The 17,263-nt window shown below is 41.6% G+C and overlaps 1 protein-coding gene across 4 annotated transcripts; it reads left to right on the forward strand.

Moving 5' to 3' along the window:
* Positions 1-954: 954 nt before the first annotated feature.
* Positions 955-8,672, forward strand: LOC112239120 (C-type lectin domain family 4 member M-like). 4 transcript variants are annotated; one of them, XM_042314106.1, is made up of 6 exons: positions 956-1,321; positions 2,360-2,455; positions 3,120-3,254; positions 3,886-4,082; positions 5,490-5,587; positions 8,410-8,672. In XM_042314106.1, exons 1-6 carry the CDS (start codon positions 1,219-1,221, stop codon positions 8,555-8,557), a joined length of 777 nt encoding a protein of 258 aa, XP_042170040.1. In that variant the 5' UTR covers positions 956-1,218; the 3' UTR covers positions 8,558-8,672. The 4 variants fall into 4 exon arrangements, with proteins under 4 accessions (XP_042170041.1, XP_042170040.1, XP_042170039.1 ...); XM_042314105.1 differs by having other exon boundaries at positions 5,478-5,587; positions 8,410-8,671; XM_042314104.1 differs by having other exon boundaries at positions 957-1,321; positions 5,475-5,587; positions 8,410-8,671.
* Positions 8,673-17,263: the final 8,591 nt, after the last annotated feature.

Consider the following 17,263-nt stretch of genomic DNA (forward strand, 5'->3'; position numbering starts at 1 on the left):
TAATGAATCACTATGGTATGGAGTAACATCTAGTTGTTAAAGGACTAATGAATCACTATGGTATGGAGTAAACAGTTGTTCTAGTTGTTAAAGGACTCATTAATAACTATGGTATGGAGTAACATCTAGTTGTTAAAGGACTAATGAATCACTATGGTATGGAGTAACATCTAGTTGTTAAAGGACTAATGAATCACTATGGTATGGAGTAACATCTAGTTGTTAAAGGACTCATTAATAACTATGGTATGGAGTAACATCTAGTTGTTAAAGGACTCATTAATAACTATGGTATGGAGTAACATCTAGTTGTTAAAGGACTAATGAATCACTATGGTATGGAGTAACATCTAGTTGTTAAAGGACTCATTAATAACTATGGTATGGAGTAACATCTAGTTGTTAAAGGACTCATTAATAACTATGGTATGGAGTAACATCTAGTTGTTAAAGGACTCATTAATAACTATGTTATGGTGAAGCAGTGTGTAATAGATTGATAATTGACATGATGACAAATATGACATATTGTTGAGATTTTTTATTGTAAAAAGTTTCCTTTGTTTAATTCTTCTATTGGAAAGTGTATTTAGATGTCTTGTTTTCGACCCAAATCAATAAACATATTAAACAGCATCATCTTAGTTAATTTATTCATTTACTAGACCTACTATTGACCAATAATAACTTGTGTTTGGGTTGACAAATCACTTATATTATTAGGCCAAAAAAACATGAATGAGAGTTAGAAATAAAGCACAGAACAGAATGAACAAGGAATGAAGAGGAAGTTACACACAACTGCTTCCTATTCACCCATGTAGTGCACTGAATAGAGAATAGGGTGCCATTTGTCTCACATCCCAATAGTCTCCTTCTTATTGGTGGATAGAGCCTTGACACATTCTAACACCTACAGCCTTCTTATTGGTGGATAGAGACTTGACACATCCTGTCACCAGCTGTGGGCCACAGACAGAGAACAGAGAAGTACAGGATTTAGACACATTAGACCAACTACTGAGTCAGTTAGAAAGGTAATCATACAGTAGATATTACCATTAGGAGTCAGTTAGAAAGGTAATCATACAGTAAGTTAATACAGTAAGTAAACGTAAGTAAGAATCATAAATATTACAATAAGAGGTCAGACAGACTTAATTAGTTGATTTATCGATTGATTGGTTTAATCATTGATATTCGGTACGGTTAGTTAAGATGGCCGAGTACGTCAACAAACAGGTGATTGAATTGAATGAAGTTACTGAAGAAAACCGGAACAGATTAACGAAGAGCGTGAAGACTGAGACCCATCTCTCAGGTAAGAACTAAGTATTCTAAGTATCTTATTTTCTCACACAGTAGCTGAGGCACGCAGACAGGTCTGCACGTACAAACTGAACGCATTCACACACTAATACCACACACTAGAAAAACACTTGTACATTTGTATTGTTCTGTCTTCTGGGTGGTTCAGTTAGAATGGAGCAGGGTGTTCAAAACCTGCTGGGGTCACGTACACCAAAATGTATCAATTCAATGTATTTTTTTACTTCAGGTATTAGAACTATTTGGAACTATTTAAATAAAATTGATGATAACCTTTTTTAGCAACAACACAGTGGACACCCCACCAATGTTTTTGGTAAACAGCTGAGGGGCTGGAAAAATGTAACCACTCAAATTCATAGAGAGAGCTACAGTATGTCTGCAAGGAGTGACCATTCATGATAAAAAATGATACCATGATGCTGAACCATGAGGCTACATACACAGTGTTTGTTTACAAATCCATAGTTTATCATTTTATGGTAAAACAAGTTTATATTTGGGTTCTGATGGGGCTAGACAGTTAAACTAAGCTCATGAGGTATTTCTCAGTTACATTTTTCAAGAATCAAATAGGTAAATATCATTCATTTAAATTGATGTTAAAAAAATTGATATAGCAATCGCAGATCTACTCTTTAAATCATGCTTCAGCTATATTGTGTAATTTCTACATACAGCAGCTTCCTGGTAATCAGATTTGAGATAAACCACACTCTTGAGCAAACAGTTGCTGCCAACCCTCCATTGGGGGAAAACCAATGACACATTCGAAATGTTTGGTTCTCAGAATTAGTTAGGGACGTGGGATGATGTGTGTTATGTTTTAATCTTAATCATTAATGATGATGATGGTATGTGTATGTGTGTGTGTGTGTGTGTGTGTGTGTGTGTGTGTGTGTGTGTGTGTGTGTGTGTGTGTGTGTGTGTGTGTGTGTGTGTGTGTGTGTGTGTGTGTGTGTGTGTGTGTGTGTGTGTGTGTGTGTGTGTGTGCGTGTGTGTCTGTTGCCGTGTGTGTGTTCCTCTGCAGATGGAAGAACAGGAGTCTACAGGCTGGCTGCTGGGTGTTTAGGAGTGCTGTGTGTTCTACAAGTCACTCTCAACATCTCCCTGAGGCTGGCTTTCTGTGAGTGTATTGTTATCTAATCATTACACTATATCAGAGTCCCAAATGACACACTATTGGGGCGGCAGGGTAGCCTAGTGGTTAGAGTGTTGGACTAGTAACCGGAAGGTTGCAAGTTCAGATCCCCGAGCTGACTAGGTACAAATCTGTCGTTCTGCCCCTGAACAGGCAGTTAACCCACTGTTCCTAGGCTGTCATTGAAAATAAGAATTTGTTCTTAACTGACTTGCCTAGTTAAATAAAGGTCAAATTTAAAAAAAATAGCCCTCTAAAGTAATGCACTCTATAGGAAACAGAGCGCCATTTGGGAACCTGTTCCATGTGGGACCCTATTTCATGTTTAATGGATTCATTTTGACCAGGGCCCAAAGGACAGATATGTATGTCATTGTCACACCATAGTTCTGTTCTCACAAAGCAAGGAACACAATTCAGACTTACAGACGTTACATAGTTTGTGGGACCAGTAGTTTGACAATATGTTTGAGAAACACACAAAGAACGACAACACCACAATTGTTATCTCCCAAATAGCACCCTATCCTCTTTAAAGGGCACTACTTTTGACCAGGGTACATAGGGCTTTGGTCCTCGGTACTGCACTATAGAAGGAATAGGGTATCATTTGGGATGCATCACATGCAGGAACTTCTTTGTTTTTCAGCCGGTTCTAACGAAGAGAGGAACCAGTTAGAGGCCTGTTACAACACCCTGGCTACAGAAAGGGACAGGTTGAGTGGCATGGTCAGTGTTCTGACCTATGATAAGGTGATTCTGCAGAAGAGGCTCTCTGGGTGTGGTAAGTTGTCAAGTCAGTCACTTGGGGCTGCGTCCCCATTCTCTACCTTTCCGTCTCCTGAAGTGTGCACTTGTAGTGTGCACTCCGACACTGGCAGTGTTCCGATTTTCTAACTTTCTCCAGAAGTGTGCACATTTCAGTCGTACATTTAAATGCATTGGATTGGTGTAAGCACGGCTAGAAGGAGTTTTCACCATATTCCTTTAAATCCATGAGTGAGAGTGTATGAGTGTACACTTCGGGAGAAGGGCATAGCATCGGAATTTAACCCTTGTGGGCAGCCTCGTTATGGATTTACTAGCAGTTAATTACGATGTTAGAATATGTTGTTCCATAAAGTATAATGTATTTCTCTGACAGAGCTAAACAGTTGTTGGAAAAGCTGACGGGAAGGAAACCTGTCCCAATAATCTCTCCTTTCTCCAGCAGTGTGCACTTGTTCACTTCCCTTCATGGATTTAAACAGACATGACAGGTATATGGGAATTCCCTCTAGCGTCCATGCCTACACCAACCAAATGCTTTTAGATTTCAGGAGAAAGAAGAGTTTACTGGAACGCAACCCAGACCTGAATATTTAAAAACAATATGGTGGACGCTGTGTGTGTGTGTGTGTGTGTGTTGTCTGTAGGTACTGGAAGAGGGGTGGAAGGGAGATACATGGCAGTCCCAACGATGAGGACTGTGTTAAAGTGTCCTAAAGGATGGAGGATGTTGGGATCCAGCTGCTACTTCCTTTCTACTGAGATGAAAACCTGGCAGGAGAGCAGACTGGACTGTTTTGAGAGAGGAGCAGACCTGGTGATCATAAACAGTGAAGAGGAAAAGGTGAGAGAGAGAGAGAGAGAGAGAGAGAGAGAGAGAGAGAGAGAGAGAGAGAGTTAATTTTTATTGTTTATTTCACTTTATATATTCACTTTATATATTATCTACCTCACTTGCTTTGGCAATGTTAACACGTTTCCCATGCCAATAAAGCCCTTGAATTGAATTGAATTGAATTGAGAGAGAGAGAAGAGAGGAGAGCAAGGGAGAAAGCGAGGGAGACAAGAGAGGAGAGCGAGGGAGACCTCACTGGAGAGAATTGTACATGAGCAAATGTATGAATATGTTAACAAACAGGATGGAATGTATGACTTTCAGTCTGGTTTTATAAAAACATACTCCACTGATTCATGTCTACTTTACTTGACTTCATCAGGAAAGAGATTGATGAGGGGAATCTGTGTGGAATGGTACTGCTGGACCTACAGAAGGCCTTTGATACAGTTAACCACTGTCTCCTAATCTCCAAACTGGAGGCTTAAGCAGTATCCCTCTAGGCTGGGTAAAGTCCTATTTATCAGGAAGTAGTAGAGGTTAATGGTTCACTGTCTCAGGCAAAACCAATGAGCCTCTGCTGTTTTTATTGTTTAATGATATGAAAGATGCTTGTTCTTGCCGTCTTTTCTTTATGAGGATGACTCTACACTACTGGTGTCTCACAAAAGTTAAACTATGTTGGAGAGCATGCTTAGCACAGAGCTTACTAACATTAGCAAATGGCTTGGAGATAACAAGCTATCTCTGCAATTAGGGAAAACTGAAGCAATTATTTTTGGATCCAGGCGTAAATTGTGTAGGTTGTCTGAAATCAGAGTGGAGTTAGGGGGTGAGGTGCTGACTACTAAAACCTCTGTTAGCTACTTGGGATGTATCCTTGATGGAAGCTTGGATGGTGTGAGCATGGCCAATAAGGTGCTAGGGAAGGTTAATGCCAGGACTAAGTTTTTGTCTAGAATGTCCAAGCTGCTTGATAAGGACTCCATGAAAGTGCTAGCTACTGCCCTCATTCAATGCCATTTTGACTATGCTTGTACTTCCTGGTTTGGGGGCTTATCTAAACTTATGTAGGGGAAGTTCAAGATAGCCCAGAATAAGTTGATCAGGGTAGTATTGAAGGTGAGTCCACGTACTCACATAGGTAGGAGCTGCTTTCTGGAACTGAACTGGCTGCCTGTTGAGGCTAGGGTGTCCAATATGAGACTAAGTTTGGTTTACAGGAGTATTTATGGTCCTGCACCCAGATATTTAAGTGATTACTTTCCTCGTGGTAGGGATGCACACAATCACAGCACCAGATCAGGTATTAATGTGCTTGTATGGCTTTTAAGTTTGATGTGTGCTTGTTTTTTTTTTAAATGGTCGAAATAATAAACTAAACTAAACTAACCATAACAGAAGTTGTTGTACCAGCTGCATGGTGATGCAGATCTCCTGGTCTGGATTGGTCTGACTGACTCCGTTAATGAGGGGACCTGGAAATGGGTGGACGGCACACCACTGACCACATCGTAAGAGAAATTACTACTTTTATAATACGGCTCTAACATCTGGATAGCATTTAGGATGATGTTTCTACCACAGTATCTGACAGTGTCTGACATTTTCACCTGTGTGTCTAATGTGTGTCCTGTCCTCAGTGGAATGCATAAACAACATTTGGGGAGTTTGCCACACCAAGATTTAAATGCTAAAATCGTCACTGGACAGCATGGCCAATTTATTTACCATTTTCTGGCCCATGGTGCTGCGAGTGAATGTTTATCTTTTTAAGCTTGGAAAAGAAAACATTTCAGACAGATGTTTAAATCCTTAAACCACACACCCTCTCCACCGAATAGCAGGCAGGGGAAGCAAAATAGTGATTGCTTTGCAATGTTTGCAGTTAGCCACTGATTCCTTCCAAACCACTCATTGTTCAATTTGCGATTTCCAACTTGTTGTGTAATGTTCATGTCCAATGGCCAATGAGCACTGATACATTTTATTTATAATTTCTGTTCATATGACAAGGATTTAAAAGGATTTGCCAGTAGATTGTGGACATGATTCATGAGGATGACTGCTTGTCTAGATTGCTAGCTAAGATTTTGAAAGTAACATGATCAGTCCAATCAAAGCTACAGTGTATTCGTAAAGTATTCAGACCACTTGACTTTTTCCATATTTTGTTATGTTGCAGCCTTATTCTAAAATGGATCAAATGAAATAAAATCTTCATCAATATGCACACAATACCCCATCAGGACAAAGTGAAACAAATGTATTACAAATAAACAACTGAAATACCTTATTTACATAAGTATTCAGACCCTTTGCTATGAGACTCGAAATTGAGCTCAGGTGCATCCTGTTTCCATTGATCATCCTTGAGATCTTTCTACAACTTAATTGGAGACCACCTGTGGTAAATTCAAATTATTGGATTTGATTTGGAAAGGCACACATCTGTCTATATAAGGTCCTACAGTTGACAGTGCATATCATAGCGAAAATCAAGCCGTGAGGTCGAAGGAATTGTCCATAGAGCTCTGAGACAGAATTCTGTCAAGGCACAGATCTGGGGAAGGGTAGAAAGCTATTTTTGCAGTATTGAAGGTCCCGAAGAACACTGTGACCTCCCTCATTCTTAAATGGAAGAAGTTTGGAACCACCAAGACACTTCCTAGAGCTGGCCGCCTGGCCAAACAGAGAAATAAGGGGAGAAGGGCCTTGGTCAGGAAAGTGAAGAAAGTGAAGAACCCGATGATCACTCTCACAGAGCTATGGAGTTCCTATCTGGAGATGGGAGAACCTTCCAGAAGGACAACTATCTCTGCAGCACTCCACCAATCAGGCCTTTATGGTAGAGTGGCCAGACCGAAGCCACTCCTCAGTAAAAGGAACATGACAGCCCACTTGGAGTTTGCCAAAAGGCACCTAAAGGACTCTCGGACCACGAGAAACAAGATTCTCTGATGAAACCAAGATTGAATGCCAAGCGTCATGTCTGGAGGAAGCCTGGCACCATCCCTACGGTGAAGCATGGTGGTGGCAGCATCATGCCGTGGGGATGTTTTTCAGCGGCTCGCACTGAGAGACTAGTCAGGATCGAGGTAAAAATAAACAGTGCAATGTACAGATAGATCCTTGTTGAAAACCTGCTCCAGAGAGCTCAGGACTTCAGAATGGGGCTAAGGTTCACCTTCCAACAGGACAACGAACCTAAGGACACAGCCAAGATAACGTAGGAGTGGCTTTGGGACAAGTCTCTGAATGTCCTTGAGAGGCCCTGCCAGAGTCCGGATTTGAACCCGATCTAACATCTCTGGAGAGACCTGAAAATTGCTGTGCAGTGACACTCCCCATCCAACCTGACAGAGCTTGAGAGGATCAGCAGAGAACAATGGGAGAAACTTCCCAAATACAGGTGTGCCAAGCTTGTAGCTTCATAAACAGTCTGAATTCTTAAGTAAATGTAATATTTCCGTTTTTAAATTTTATACATTTGGAAATATTTCTAAAAAGCTGTTTCTTTCTTTGTCATTATGCAGTAAATTAAATAGATTAATGAGGGAAAAAACTATTTAATCAGTTTTAGAATAATGCTTTAACGTAACTAAATGTAGAAAAAGTCAAGAGGTCTGATTACTTTCAGAATGCAATGTATAGCGTGATTTGATGTCATTTCATCTGTGGCAAATGGCCTTGAGTCTTCTTGATGGGATCTTCTAATGTAAATCTACGGCAGCACCCAAGGGGGCTTGAACTGCCTAGCTCTCCCTGTAGATTCTGCTGTGACGTAGTGTCCCCATTAGTAACGGAACACTGAGCCAATCACAGCACAACTAAAGAACTCTACCAACCCGAACGCCCTGTATATTCCGCTGGCTGAAAACACCCCCACAGAAAGCACTAAGCAAAGCTGAAACACCTGCATTTTGCAGCTGTCTTACTCAAGAAAACAAAAAGGAAAAAACTTTGGAGGGAGGGACCTTGGATATTCTCTCCCAATGCGTTTTGAGAATGAGGTGAGGAGAGAGGACAGAAGGAATTGAGGGAAGGTGAATTCAGAAAGAACCAAGGGGTGCATTCAAATATTCTATATTTTCTCCATAAGTGTACACTTGTTCACTTCCATTTATGGATTCGGAAGGTAATCACCAGTATATGGTAATTCCCTCTAGCCCACATGCCTACACCAACCCAATGCCTTTATATTTGTGGGAAGTAGTGGATGAACGCACCCTTCAGGAGAAAGGAGAGATCATTGGAACGCAACACAGATCTGAATATTAGAAAACTAATATGGTGGACTCTATGTGTGTGTGTTATGTGTGTGTGTTATCTGTAGGTACTGGAAGAGTGGTAAGCCGGACTATGGTGGTACCAACAACAAGGATTGTGTCGAGGTCAACCATCGGGACAACGTTTTGGCCAACTGGAACGATGCACCCTGCAACCGCATGCTGCACTGGATCTGTGAGAAATTACAGAAATAGCTACATATACCTCAAAGTTTAGGGTCACTTAGAAATGTCCTTTTTTTATAGAAAATAAAATGTTTTGTCTATTAAAATGAAATCAAATTGATCAATAATACAGTGTAGACATTGTTAATGTTGTAAATGACTAATGTAGCTGGAAACGGCAGATTTCTTATGGAATATCTACAGTATTGGCCAAAAGTTTTGAGTATGACACAAATATTAATTTTCATAAAGTTTGCTGCTTCAGTGTCTTTAGATAATTTTGTCAGATGTTACTATGGAATACTGATGTATAATCACAAGCATTTCATAAGTGTCAAAGGCTTTTATTGAAAATTACATGAAGTTGATGCAAAGAGTCAATATTGGCAGTGTCGACCCTTCTTATTCAAGACCTCTGCAATCCGCCGTGGCATGCTGTCAATTAACTTCTGGGCCGCATCCTAACTGATGGTAGCCCATTCTTGCATAATCAATGCTTGGAGTTTGTCAGAATTTGTGGGGTTTTGTTTGTCCACCCGCCTCTTGAGGATTGACCACAAGTTCTCAATGGGATTAAGGTCTGGGGAGTTTCCTGGCCATGGACCCAAATTATTGATTTTTTGTTCCTCGAGCCACTTTGTTATCACTTTTGCCTTATGGCAAGGTGCTCCATCATGCTGGAAAAGGCATTGTTCGTCACCAATCTGTTCCTGGATGGTTGGGAGAAGTTGCTCTCAGAGGATTTGTTGGTAACATTCTTTATTCATGGCTGCGTTCTTATGCAAAATTGTGAGTGAACTCACTCCCTTGGCTGAGAAGCAACCCCACAAATGAATGGTGTCAGGATGCTTTACTGTTGGCATGACACAGGACTGATGGTAGGGCTCACCTTGTCTTCTCCGGACAAGCTTTTTTCCAGATGACCCAAACTATAGGAAGTCCAGCAAACCCAGAGTCACCTCTTCACTGTTGACATTGAGACTGGTGTTTTGCGGGTACTATTTAATGAAGCTGCCAGTTGAGGACTTGTGTGGTGTCTGTTTCTCAAACTAGACACTCTAATGTACTTGTCCTCTTGCTCAGTTGTGCACTGGGGCCTCCCACTCCTCATTCTATTCTAGTTAGAACCAGTTTGCACTGTTCTGTGCTTTTCTTTCAAAAACAATGACATTTCTAAATGACCCCAAACATTTGAACGGTAAGTGTACATATAGGTCAAATCCACATCTTGTTTAAATGTGTTTATTATTTCATTACCTACAAATGTTTGATGTACATTAACATTTTCCTTAAGATTGTGAAATTAACTGTGAGCACATTTACATGGTACCTGACATTATCTTTCTTGCTTTCACCTGTAGTTAATTTGTGGCAATAGATTATTGGCAGCCTTTAGAATCAGTCACAATACTTTATCAGTTTCAGCTTTGTCCTTTTCCCTCTAAACAGTTTATTAATTAAGTATTACTTCTATGAAATTATGAAATGGAATGAAATGGCATTGCTTCTATGAAATAAAAAATATGAGGATACTGTGTTGTGTTCTGTGTATTGGCCATAGAGACTATAACACATTAACATTTAAACTTAGGTTAACAGAAAGAAGAAAACATTAAGGTAATATGGAAATGTTTTAGCTTTGCTTTCGGACTAATCTGAAAAAATATGTGCAAACTCTACACTTGGTGCCAATGCTTAGCTAGTCTTACTAACAATATTTCTGGTCTGATATCAATCATCGTTTTCACACTGACCACATTAATTAAGTACAGCCCTCCTCCTGCCCTACATTTGACGACAGCCTTATGGGGCCTGGTCAAAATTTGTGCACTAAATAAGGAATATTCATATGGCACTCATGGCATTCTCTCAACCAGCTTCACCTGGAATGTTTTTCCAACAGTCTTGAAGGAGTTCCACATATGCTGAGCACTTGTTGGCTGCTTTTCCTCCACTCTGTGGTCCAACTCATCCCAAAACATCTCAATTTGGTTGAGGTCGGGGGATTGTGGAGGACAGGTAATCTGATGCAGCACTCCATCACTCTTCATCTTGGTCAAAAGCCCTTACACAGCCTGGAGGTGGGTTGGGTCACTGTCCTGTTGAAAAACAAAGGATAGTCCCACTAAGCGCAAAGCAGATGGGATGGCGTATCGCTGCAGAATAGCCATGCTGGTTAAGTGAGCCTTGAATTCTTAATAAATCACAGACAGTGTAACTAGCAGAGCACCCACACACCATCACACCTCCTCCACTATGCTCCACGGTGGGAACCACACATGCAGAAATCCAGTGTTGGGCCGCCAAGGCCAGCAAGGCCTTCTCTGCTGGCCTAAACATCATCAGAATATGATTTTTTTTTTTTAAATATATTTCCCCACAAATATGTATTAAATTATTCCCCAGAGTAAAGTTATAGTCTTCATTTCATAGCTTTCCTCTTGGTTGCACTGCTTCCAGCCCCAGGTTGAGATTTGGAGGGCTGGTCTTTACGTCTTTATGGCTGGTCTTTATGTTTATGATCTTTTATCCAATCATATTCAGCCATCATGTGTTGCCAGGGGTCTAAAATCTGCCCCCAGGCCTTCAGAATCAACAGTGGGGGCGCTTGTAGCTTAAAGTGAATGGAAATTAAAATTTTGTGTCAACCAATCAGCTTTAGAGTTGGCTATTGCACGCCTGCTGGCTGGCTCCAGTGTTACACAGGAGCCAGCTAGCAGGCGCTACTGCAGAAACGTCTTTTGATTGGATTACCAATATTGAGAGGCAGGTCCTATATGGGCAGGTCTATGCAGAATCTCAGAACTAGGAAACTGAATTTGATAAACAAATTAATTTGCGTACTACTAAGCTGTTTTTTCAACCCACAATGGCGGAAGGAGAAGATATCGATTTGGTCGAGGATATAATTATAACGCCATTCTCAAGACAAACTTTTCGAGAAAAGTTAGACATTGTCAGGAGAGGTCGAGCTACAAAGCCTGTCACAGGCGGGAAAGGGGTTCGTTCGCCACTTTCAAAGTTCCAACTACGAGCGCTATCAATGGCTCACAGGCTCCGAGAAGCACTGCAAACTGTACTGCTGGGAATGCCTGTTATTTGCAAGTGATCGATTTGGTGTTTGGAGCCACACTGGCTTTGCAAACTTGAGTTGTCTAACCAAGGCAGCAACGACACCAAAGTACGGCTGGGCTTTTACAAGCAATGGTGCTTTTGAAAACTTTTGGGGACCCCGAGTGGATCTACAGCTCAACGAACAAGCGCGCACGAAGCTGCACAATGAAAAGGTATTGTACTCTTCCCCTGCAATTCTCTGAATAAAAATGTCAATTTCAAGGTGACGCAATGCCTAGTTATACTGCGTTTCTGTCTAAATGTATAGTGTCTAGAGCCATGATTACTATAATGATGGTAATAAGAGGTGGATTAATTCGGGTGGGACTGTGTAGGACTTCACTGAAGGCCCAGGCCCCAGGCCCACGGCACGCTACTGCAGAAATCATCTGTGTTTCTGCGTCTCAAAGACACAGTGATTGAAACCAAAAATCAAACATTTGGACTCATCAGACCAAACACTAGATTTCCACTGCTCGTGTTTCCTGGCCCAAGCAAGTCTCTTCTTACTATTGGTGTCCTTTAGTAGTAGTTTCTTTGCAGCAATTTGACCAAGAAGGCCTGATTCACAGTCTCCTCTGAACAGTTGATGTTGAGATGTGTGTTACTTTAACTCTGTGAAGCATTTACTAGGGCTACTAATTCTGAGGCTGGTAACTAATAAACTTATCCTCTGAAACAGAGGTAATTTTGGGTCTTTCTTTCCTGTGTCGGTCCTCATGAGAGCCAGTTTCATCATAGCGCTTGATGGTTTATGCAACTGCACTTTAAACCACCCCCCACAAAAATTGTGAAAAATTGTGAAAAAAAAAAATTTGGGGGAAAAAAACATTTTTAAATGTTAAGAAAAAATATATATATATACATTTACAAAGTAACATGGGTAACTACTAACTACACTTTCAATATTTGGAGGACCCTCAGTCCTCTATCAAATCTATTTATCTAGTGAGTGTGTGGGTAGAGTCTAGTGAGTGTGTGGGTAGAGTCTAGTGAGTGTGTGGGTAGAGTCTAGTGAGTGTGTGGGTAGAGTCAGTGAGTGTGTGGGTAGAGTCTAGTGAGTGTGTGGGTAGAGTCTAGTGAGTGTGTGGGTAGAGTCTAGTGAGTGTGTGGGTAGAGTCTAGTGAGTGTGTGGGTAGAGTCTAGTGAGTGTGCGGGTAGAGTCTAGTGAGTGTGCGGGTAGAGTCTAGTGAGTGTGCGGGTAGAGTCTAGTGAGTGTGCGGGTAGAGTCTAGTGAGTGTGCGGGTAGAGTCTAGTGAGTGTGCGGGTAGAGTCTAGTGAGTGTGCGGGTAGAGTCTAGTGAGTGTGCGGGTAGAGTCTAGTGAGTGTGCGGGTAGAGTCTAGTGAGTGTGCGGGTAGAGTCTAGTGAGTGTGCGGGCAGAGTCTAGTGAGTGTGCGGGTAGAGTCTAGTGAGTGTGCGGGTAGAGTCTAGTGAGTGTGCGGGTAGAGTCTAGTGAGTGTGCGGGTAGAGTCTAGTGAGTGTGCGGGTAGAGTCTAGTGAGTGTGCGGGTAGAGTCTAGTGAGTGTGCGGGTAGAGTCTAGTGAGTGTGCGGGTAGAGTCTAGTGAGTGTGCGGGTAGAGTCGGGTAGAGTCTAGTGAGTGTGCGGGTAGAGTCTAGTGAGTGTGCGGGTAGAGTCTAGTGAGTGTGCGGGTAGAGTCTAGTGAGTGTGCGGGTAGAGTCTAGTGAGTGTGCGGGTAGAGTCTAGTGAGTGTGCGGGTAGAGTCTAGTGAGTGTGCGGGTAGAGTCTAGTGAGTGTGCGGGTAGAGTCTAGTGAGTGTGAGTAGAGTCTAGTGAGTGTGCGGGTAGAGTCTAGTGAGTGTGCGGGTAGAGTCTAGTGAGTGTGCGGGTAGAGTCTAGTGAGTGTGCGGGTAGAGTCTAGGAGTGTGCGGGTAGAGTCTAGTGAGTGTGTGGGTAGAGTCTAGTGAGTGTGTGGGTAGAGTCTAGTGAGTGTGTGGGTAGAGTCTAGTGAGTGTGTGGGTAGAGTCTAGTGAGTGTGCGGGTAGAGTCTAGTGAGTGTGCGGGTAGAGTCTAGGGAGTGTGTGGGTAGAGTCTAGGAGTGTGTGGGTAGAGTCTAGTGAGTGTGTGGGTGTGGGTAGAGTCTAGTGAGTGTGTGGGTAGAGTCTAGTGAGTGTGTGGGTAGAGTCTAGTGAGTGTGTGGGTAGAGTCTAGGGAGTGTGTGGGTAGAGTCTAGTGAGTGTGTGGGTAGAGTCTAGGGAGTGTGCGGGTAGAGTCTAGTGAGTGTGTGGGTAGAGTCTAGGGAGTGTGTGGGTAGAGTCTAGTGAGTGTGTGGGTAGAGTCTAGTGAGTGTGCGGGTAGAGTCTAGTGAGTGTGCGGGTAGAGTCTAGTGAGTGTGCGGGTAGAGTCTAGTGAGTGTGTGGGTAGAGTCTAGTGAGTGTGCGGGTAGAGTCTAGTGAGTGTGCATAGTCAGTGCAAGAGAGTCAGTGCAAAAAAACAACAAAAAGGGGTCAATGTGTATTTTTTTAATTACATTTTAAGATATATCTTTAGTTCATGTAGAATGACATTTCTGAGTGGAAACTTTTTATGAACATGATTGGAAGCAATATATCATTGTTGTTTTTTATTTCCATATCACAAGGTAAAATGGTCAAATCTCTCACCCTGTGGTCAGTGGGGTGCCGTCCACCCACTTCCAGGCCCCCTCAGTAACAGTCAGTCAGACCAATCCAGGCGCTCAGGTGGAGGTTGAAGAGAAACTCCTGTTGGTGAGAAAGATACTGATATTGTCAACTACTATAGACTACATGTGTTAAATACTGGAAGATACACTACTCACCAAGAGATGTTTGATTCTCTCACCTGTTCCTTATCACTGTTTACATCACCAGGTCTGCTCCTCTCTTCAGACAGTCCTGTCTTCTCTCCCCCAGGGTTTTTTCACAGTAGACAGGAAGTACCAACTGGATTCAAACTTCTGCCAGTCTTCAGGACAGGTTTGTTATACAAGACAGAAATATTATTTTCCATCTCATTATTCTGCATCTATTATTGAAGAATACAAACACAAGTTTACTGCATACTAGATATGTGATGTTAAAATCAAATCATTTATCAGGTAAACTCACTCAGATTTGAGAACTTTGTCATAAGATCATCTCTCTCCTTCTGTTGCCGGTCTCTCTCTTTAGTCAGGGTGTTGTAACTGGTCTGTAGCTGGTCTCTCTCTTTAGTCAGGGTGTTGTACCTGGTCTGTAGCTGGTCTCTCTCTTTAGTCAGGGTGTTGTAACTGGTCTGTAGCTGGTCTCTCTCTTCAGTCATAGTGTTGTAACTGGTCTGTAGCAGGTCTTTCTCTGTAGTCTCATTGCCTATGTTATCTGGAAAGGATTGATACATATAGCTCCTGGTTAATTCACTCACGAAACAGTAATTCAAGAAATCTAAATGCATATTCCCATGACAACGACTGAGATGATTGGCATGCGGTGTTTACATTTCACCAGTAAAATGTGATGAATTATCATTCAAGATTGACATGGATGTTTAGTCTATTTTGAAATGAGCTGTTCCTGACTTGGTGAAGGACAAAGAACATTTTCTTGAGACAATGTGGATATAGTCAGACGTTGTAATCTGAGGATGCATTTGATGTATATTCTATAAAGAGATTCATAAGATGCCATCTGTCGGTACATACTTTGATTGAGAAATAATGATGTCATAAACTATTTTTTGTACTCCCTCACCTAAACAAGTATCACTCCACCACTGTTTACAAAAGACATGATTGACATCGGTGAAAGTGGACAGAATATCAGCTGATTATTGATGATGATTGATGCAAATCTGCTAATTAGCTAGGTCGATAATTCTTTCACTGATTAGGATTTAATCTTCAATGCTCTCAAATATTAACTTCATAATGTAGCCTGATCTTCATGGTCTGACCTTCAGCTTATAATGGCTTCATAAAGCCTTCATATCAAAGGCTTCATAAAGCCTTCATAATGTAGTCATAAGCACTACATAAATGTGTTATTAAGCATCTAAGTGTATGTCATGCTTTATAAAGGGTTCATAAACGTGGCATAACTGTGTGACAATATCTCCCATGTCAAGTGTGACATAACCCACTATGTTGAATATGATATAAACGTGTAAAGGGTGATATGTTGTGCTGAAGGATGAAGCTCTAAAGTTAAGTCATTTTAGTCACATTACACCTAATCTTGTTCCCAGACACTTCCGCCCAAATGCTCGGAAGGTCTGGTGGACCAATGCATAAAACTTGGCCTTCATTAGTTAGGTTAGATTTAAAAGCACATTTTAATTAAGAAGAGAAGTTATGGAAATGGGCAGGGCTTAGCCATAATGATGACTTTGTAGCTGTGTTAACTATTGATGACCAGTGGGAATGTTTTTGCTGAAGGACATAGGCTGATGGAAAATATTTTACTCAATATGGCCAATCAATTTTAGTGCTTGATATCCCAGGCTTATACAGCGCATTTGGAAAGTATTCAGACCCCTTGATTTTTTCATATTTTGTTATGTTACAGCCTTATTCTGAAATGGATTAAATTGTTTTCTCCCCTCTTCAATCTACACACAATAACCCATAATGAGGCAAAAACAGGTTTATAGACATTTTTGTAACTTCATTAAATATTACAAAATGTAAATATTACATTTACATAAGTATTCGGACCCTTTACTCAGTACTTTGTTGAAGCACCTTTGGCAGCAATTACAGCCTTGAGATGCCTTAGGTATGACACCACATTCATGGCACACCTGTATTTGGGGTGTTTCTCCCATTCTTCACTGCAGATCCTCTCTAGCTCTGTTAGGTTGGATGTGGAGCATTGCTGCACAGCTATTTTCAGGTCTCTCCAGAGGTGTTCAATCTGGTTTAAGTCCGGGCTCTGGCTGGGCCAATCAAGGACATTCAGAAACTTGTTCTGAAGCCTCTCCTGCATTGTCTTGGCTTTGTGCTTAGGGCCCTTTTGGAAGGTGAACCTTCACCCCAGTCTGAGGTCCTGAACTCTCTGGAGCAGGTTTTCATCAAGGATCTCTCTGTACTTTGCTCCGTTCATCTATACCTCAATCCTGACTGTCACGTTGTTACGTCCTGACCTTAGTGAGTGTGTGATGGTATAGATGGTATTGAGTACAGTATATTCATATGAGATGAGTTGTCACGTCCTGACCTTAGTTCCGCGTGAGTATGCGTGAGTAGGAGTATGGGTGGATATTCTAGGTTTTGTATTCTAGGTTTTGTATTTCTGTGTTTAGCCTGGTATGGTTTCCAATCAAAGGCAGCTGAGAACCATACTTAGGCAGCCTGTTTTCCCACTATGGGTTGTGGGTAGTTATTTTCTGTTTAGTGTTTTTGTTGCACCTTGCAGAACTGTTCGTTTTTCGGTTTGTTGTTTTGTTCCAGTATTCATCTTTATTAAAAGTATTATGAATACGTACCACGCTGGACTTTGGTCCTCTTCTCCTTCTCCCGACGACACTCGTTACACTGACTAGTCTCCCAGTATCTGCTGCTGAAAACATCCCCACAGCATGATGCTGCCACCATCATGCATCACCGTGGGGATGGTGCCAGGTTTCCTCCAGACATGGAGCTTGGCACTCAGGCCAAAGCATTCCATTTT

The sequence above is a fragment of the Oncorhynchus tshawytscha genome, unplaced genomic scaffold (assembly GCF_018296145.1).
Source record: "Oncorhynchus tshawytscha isolate Ot180627B unplaced genomic scaffold, Otsh_v2.0 Un_contig_2_pilon_pilon, whole genome shotgun sequence".
In the NCBI taxonomy this organism is placed as follows: domain Eukaryota; kingdom Metazoa; phylum Chordata; class Actinopteri; order Salmoniformes; family Salmonidae; genus Oncorhynchus; species Oncorhynchus tshawytscha.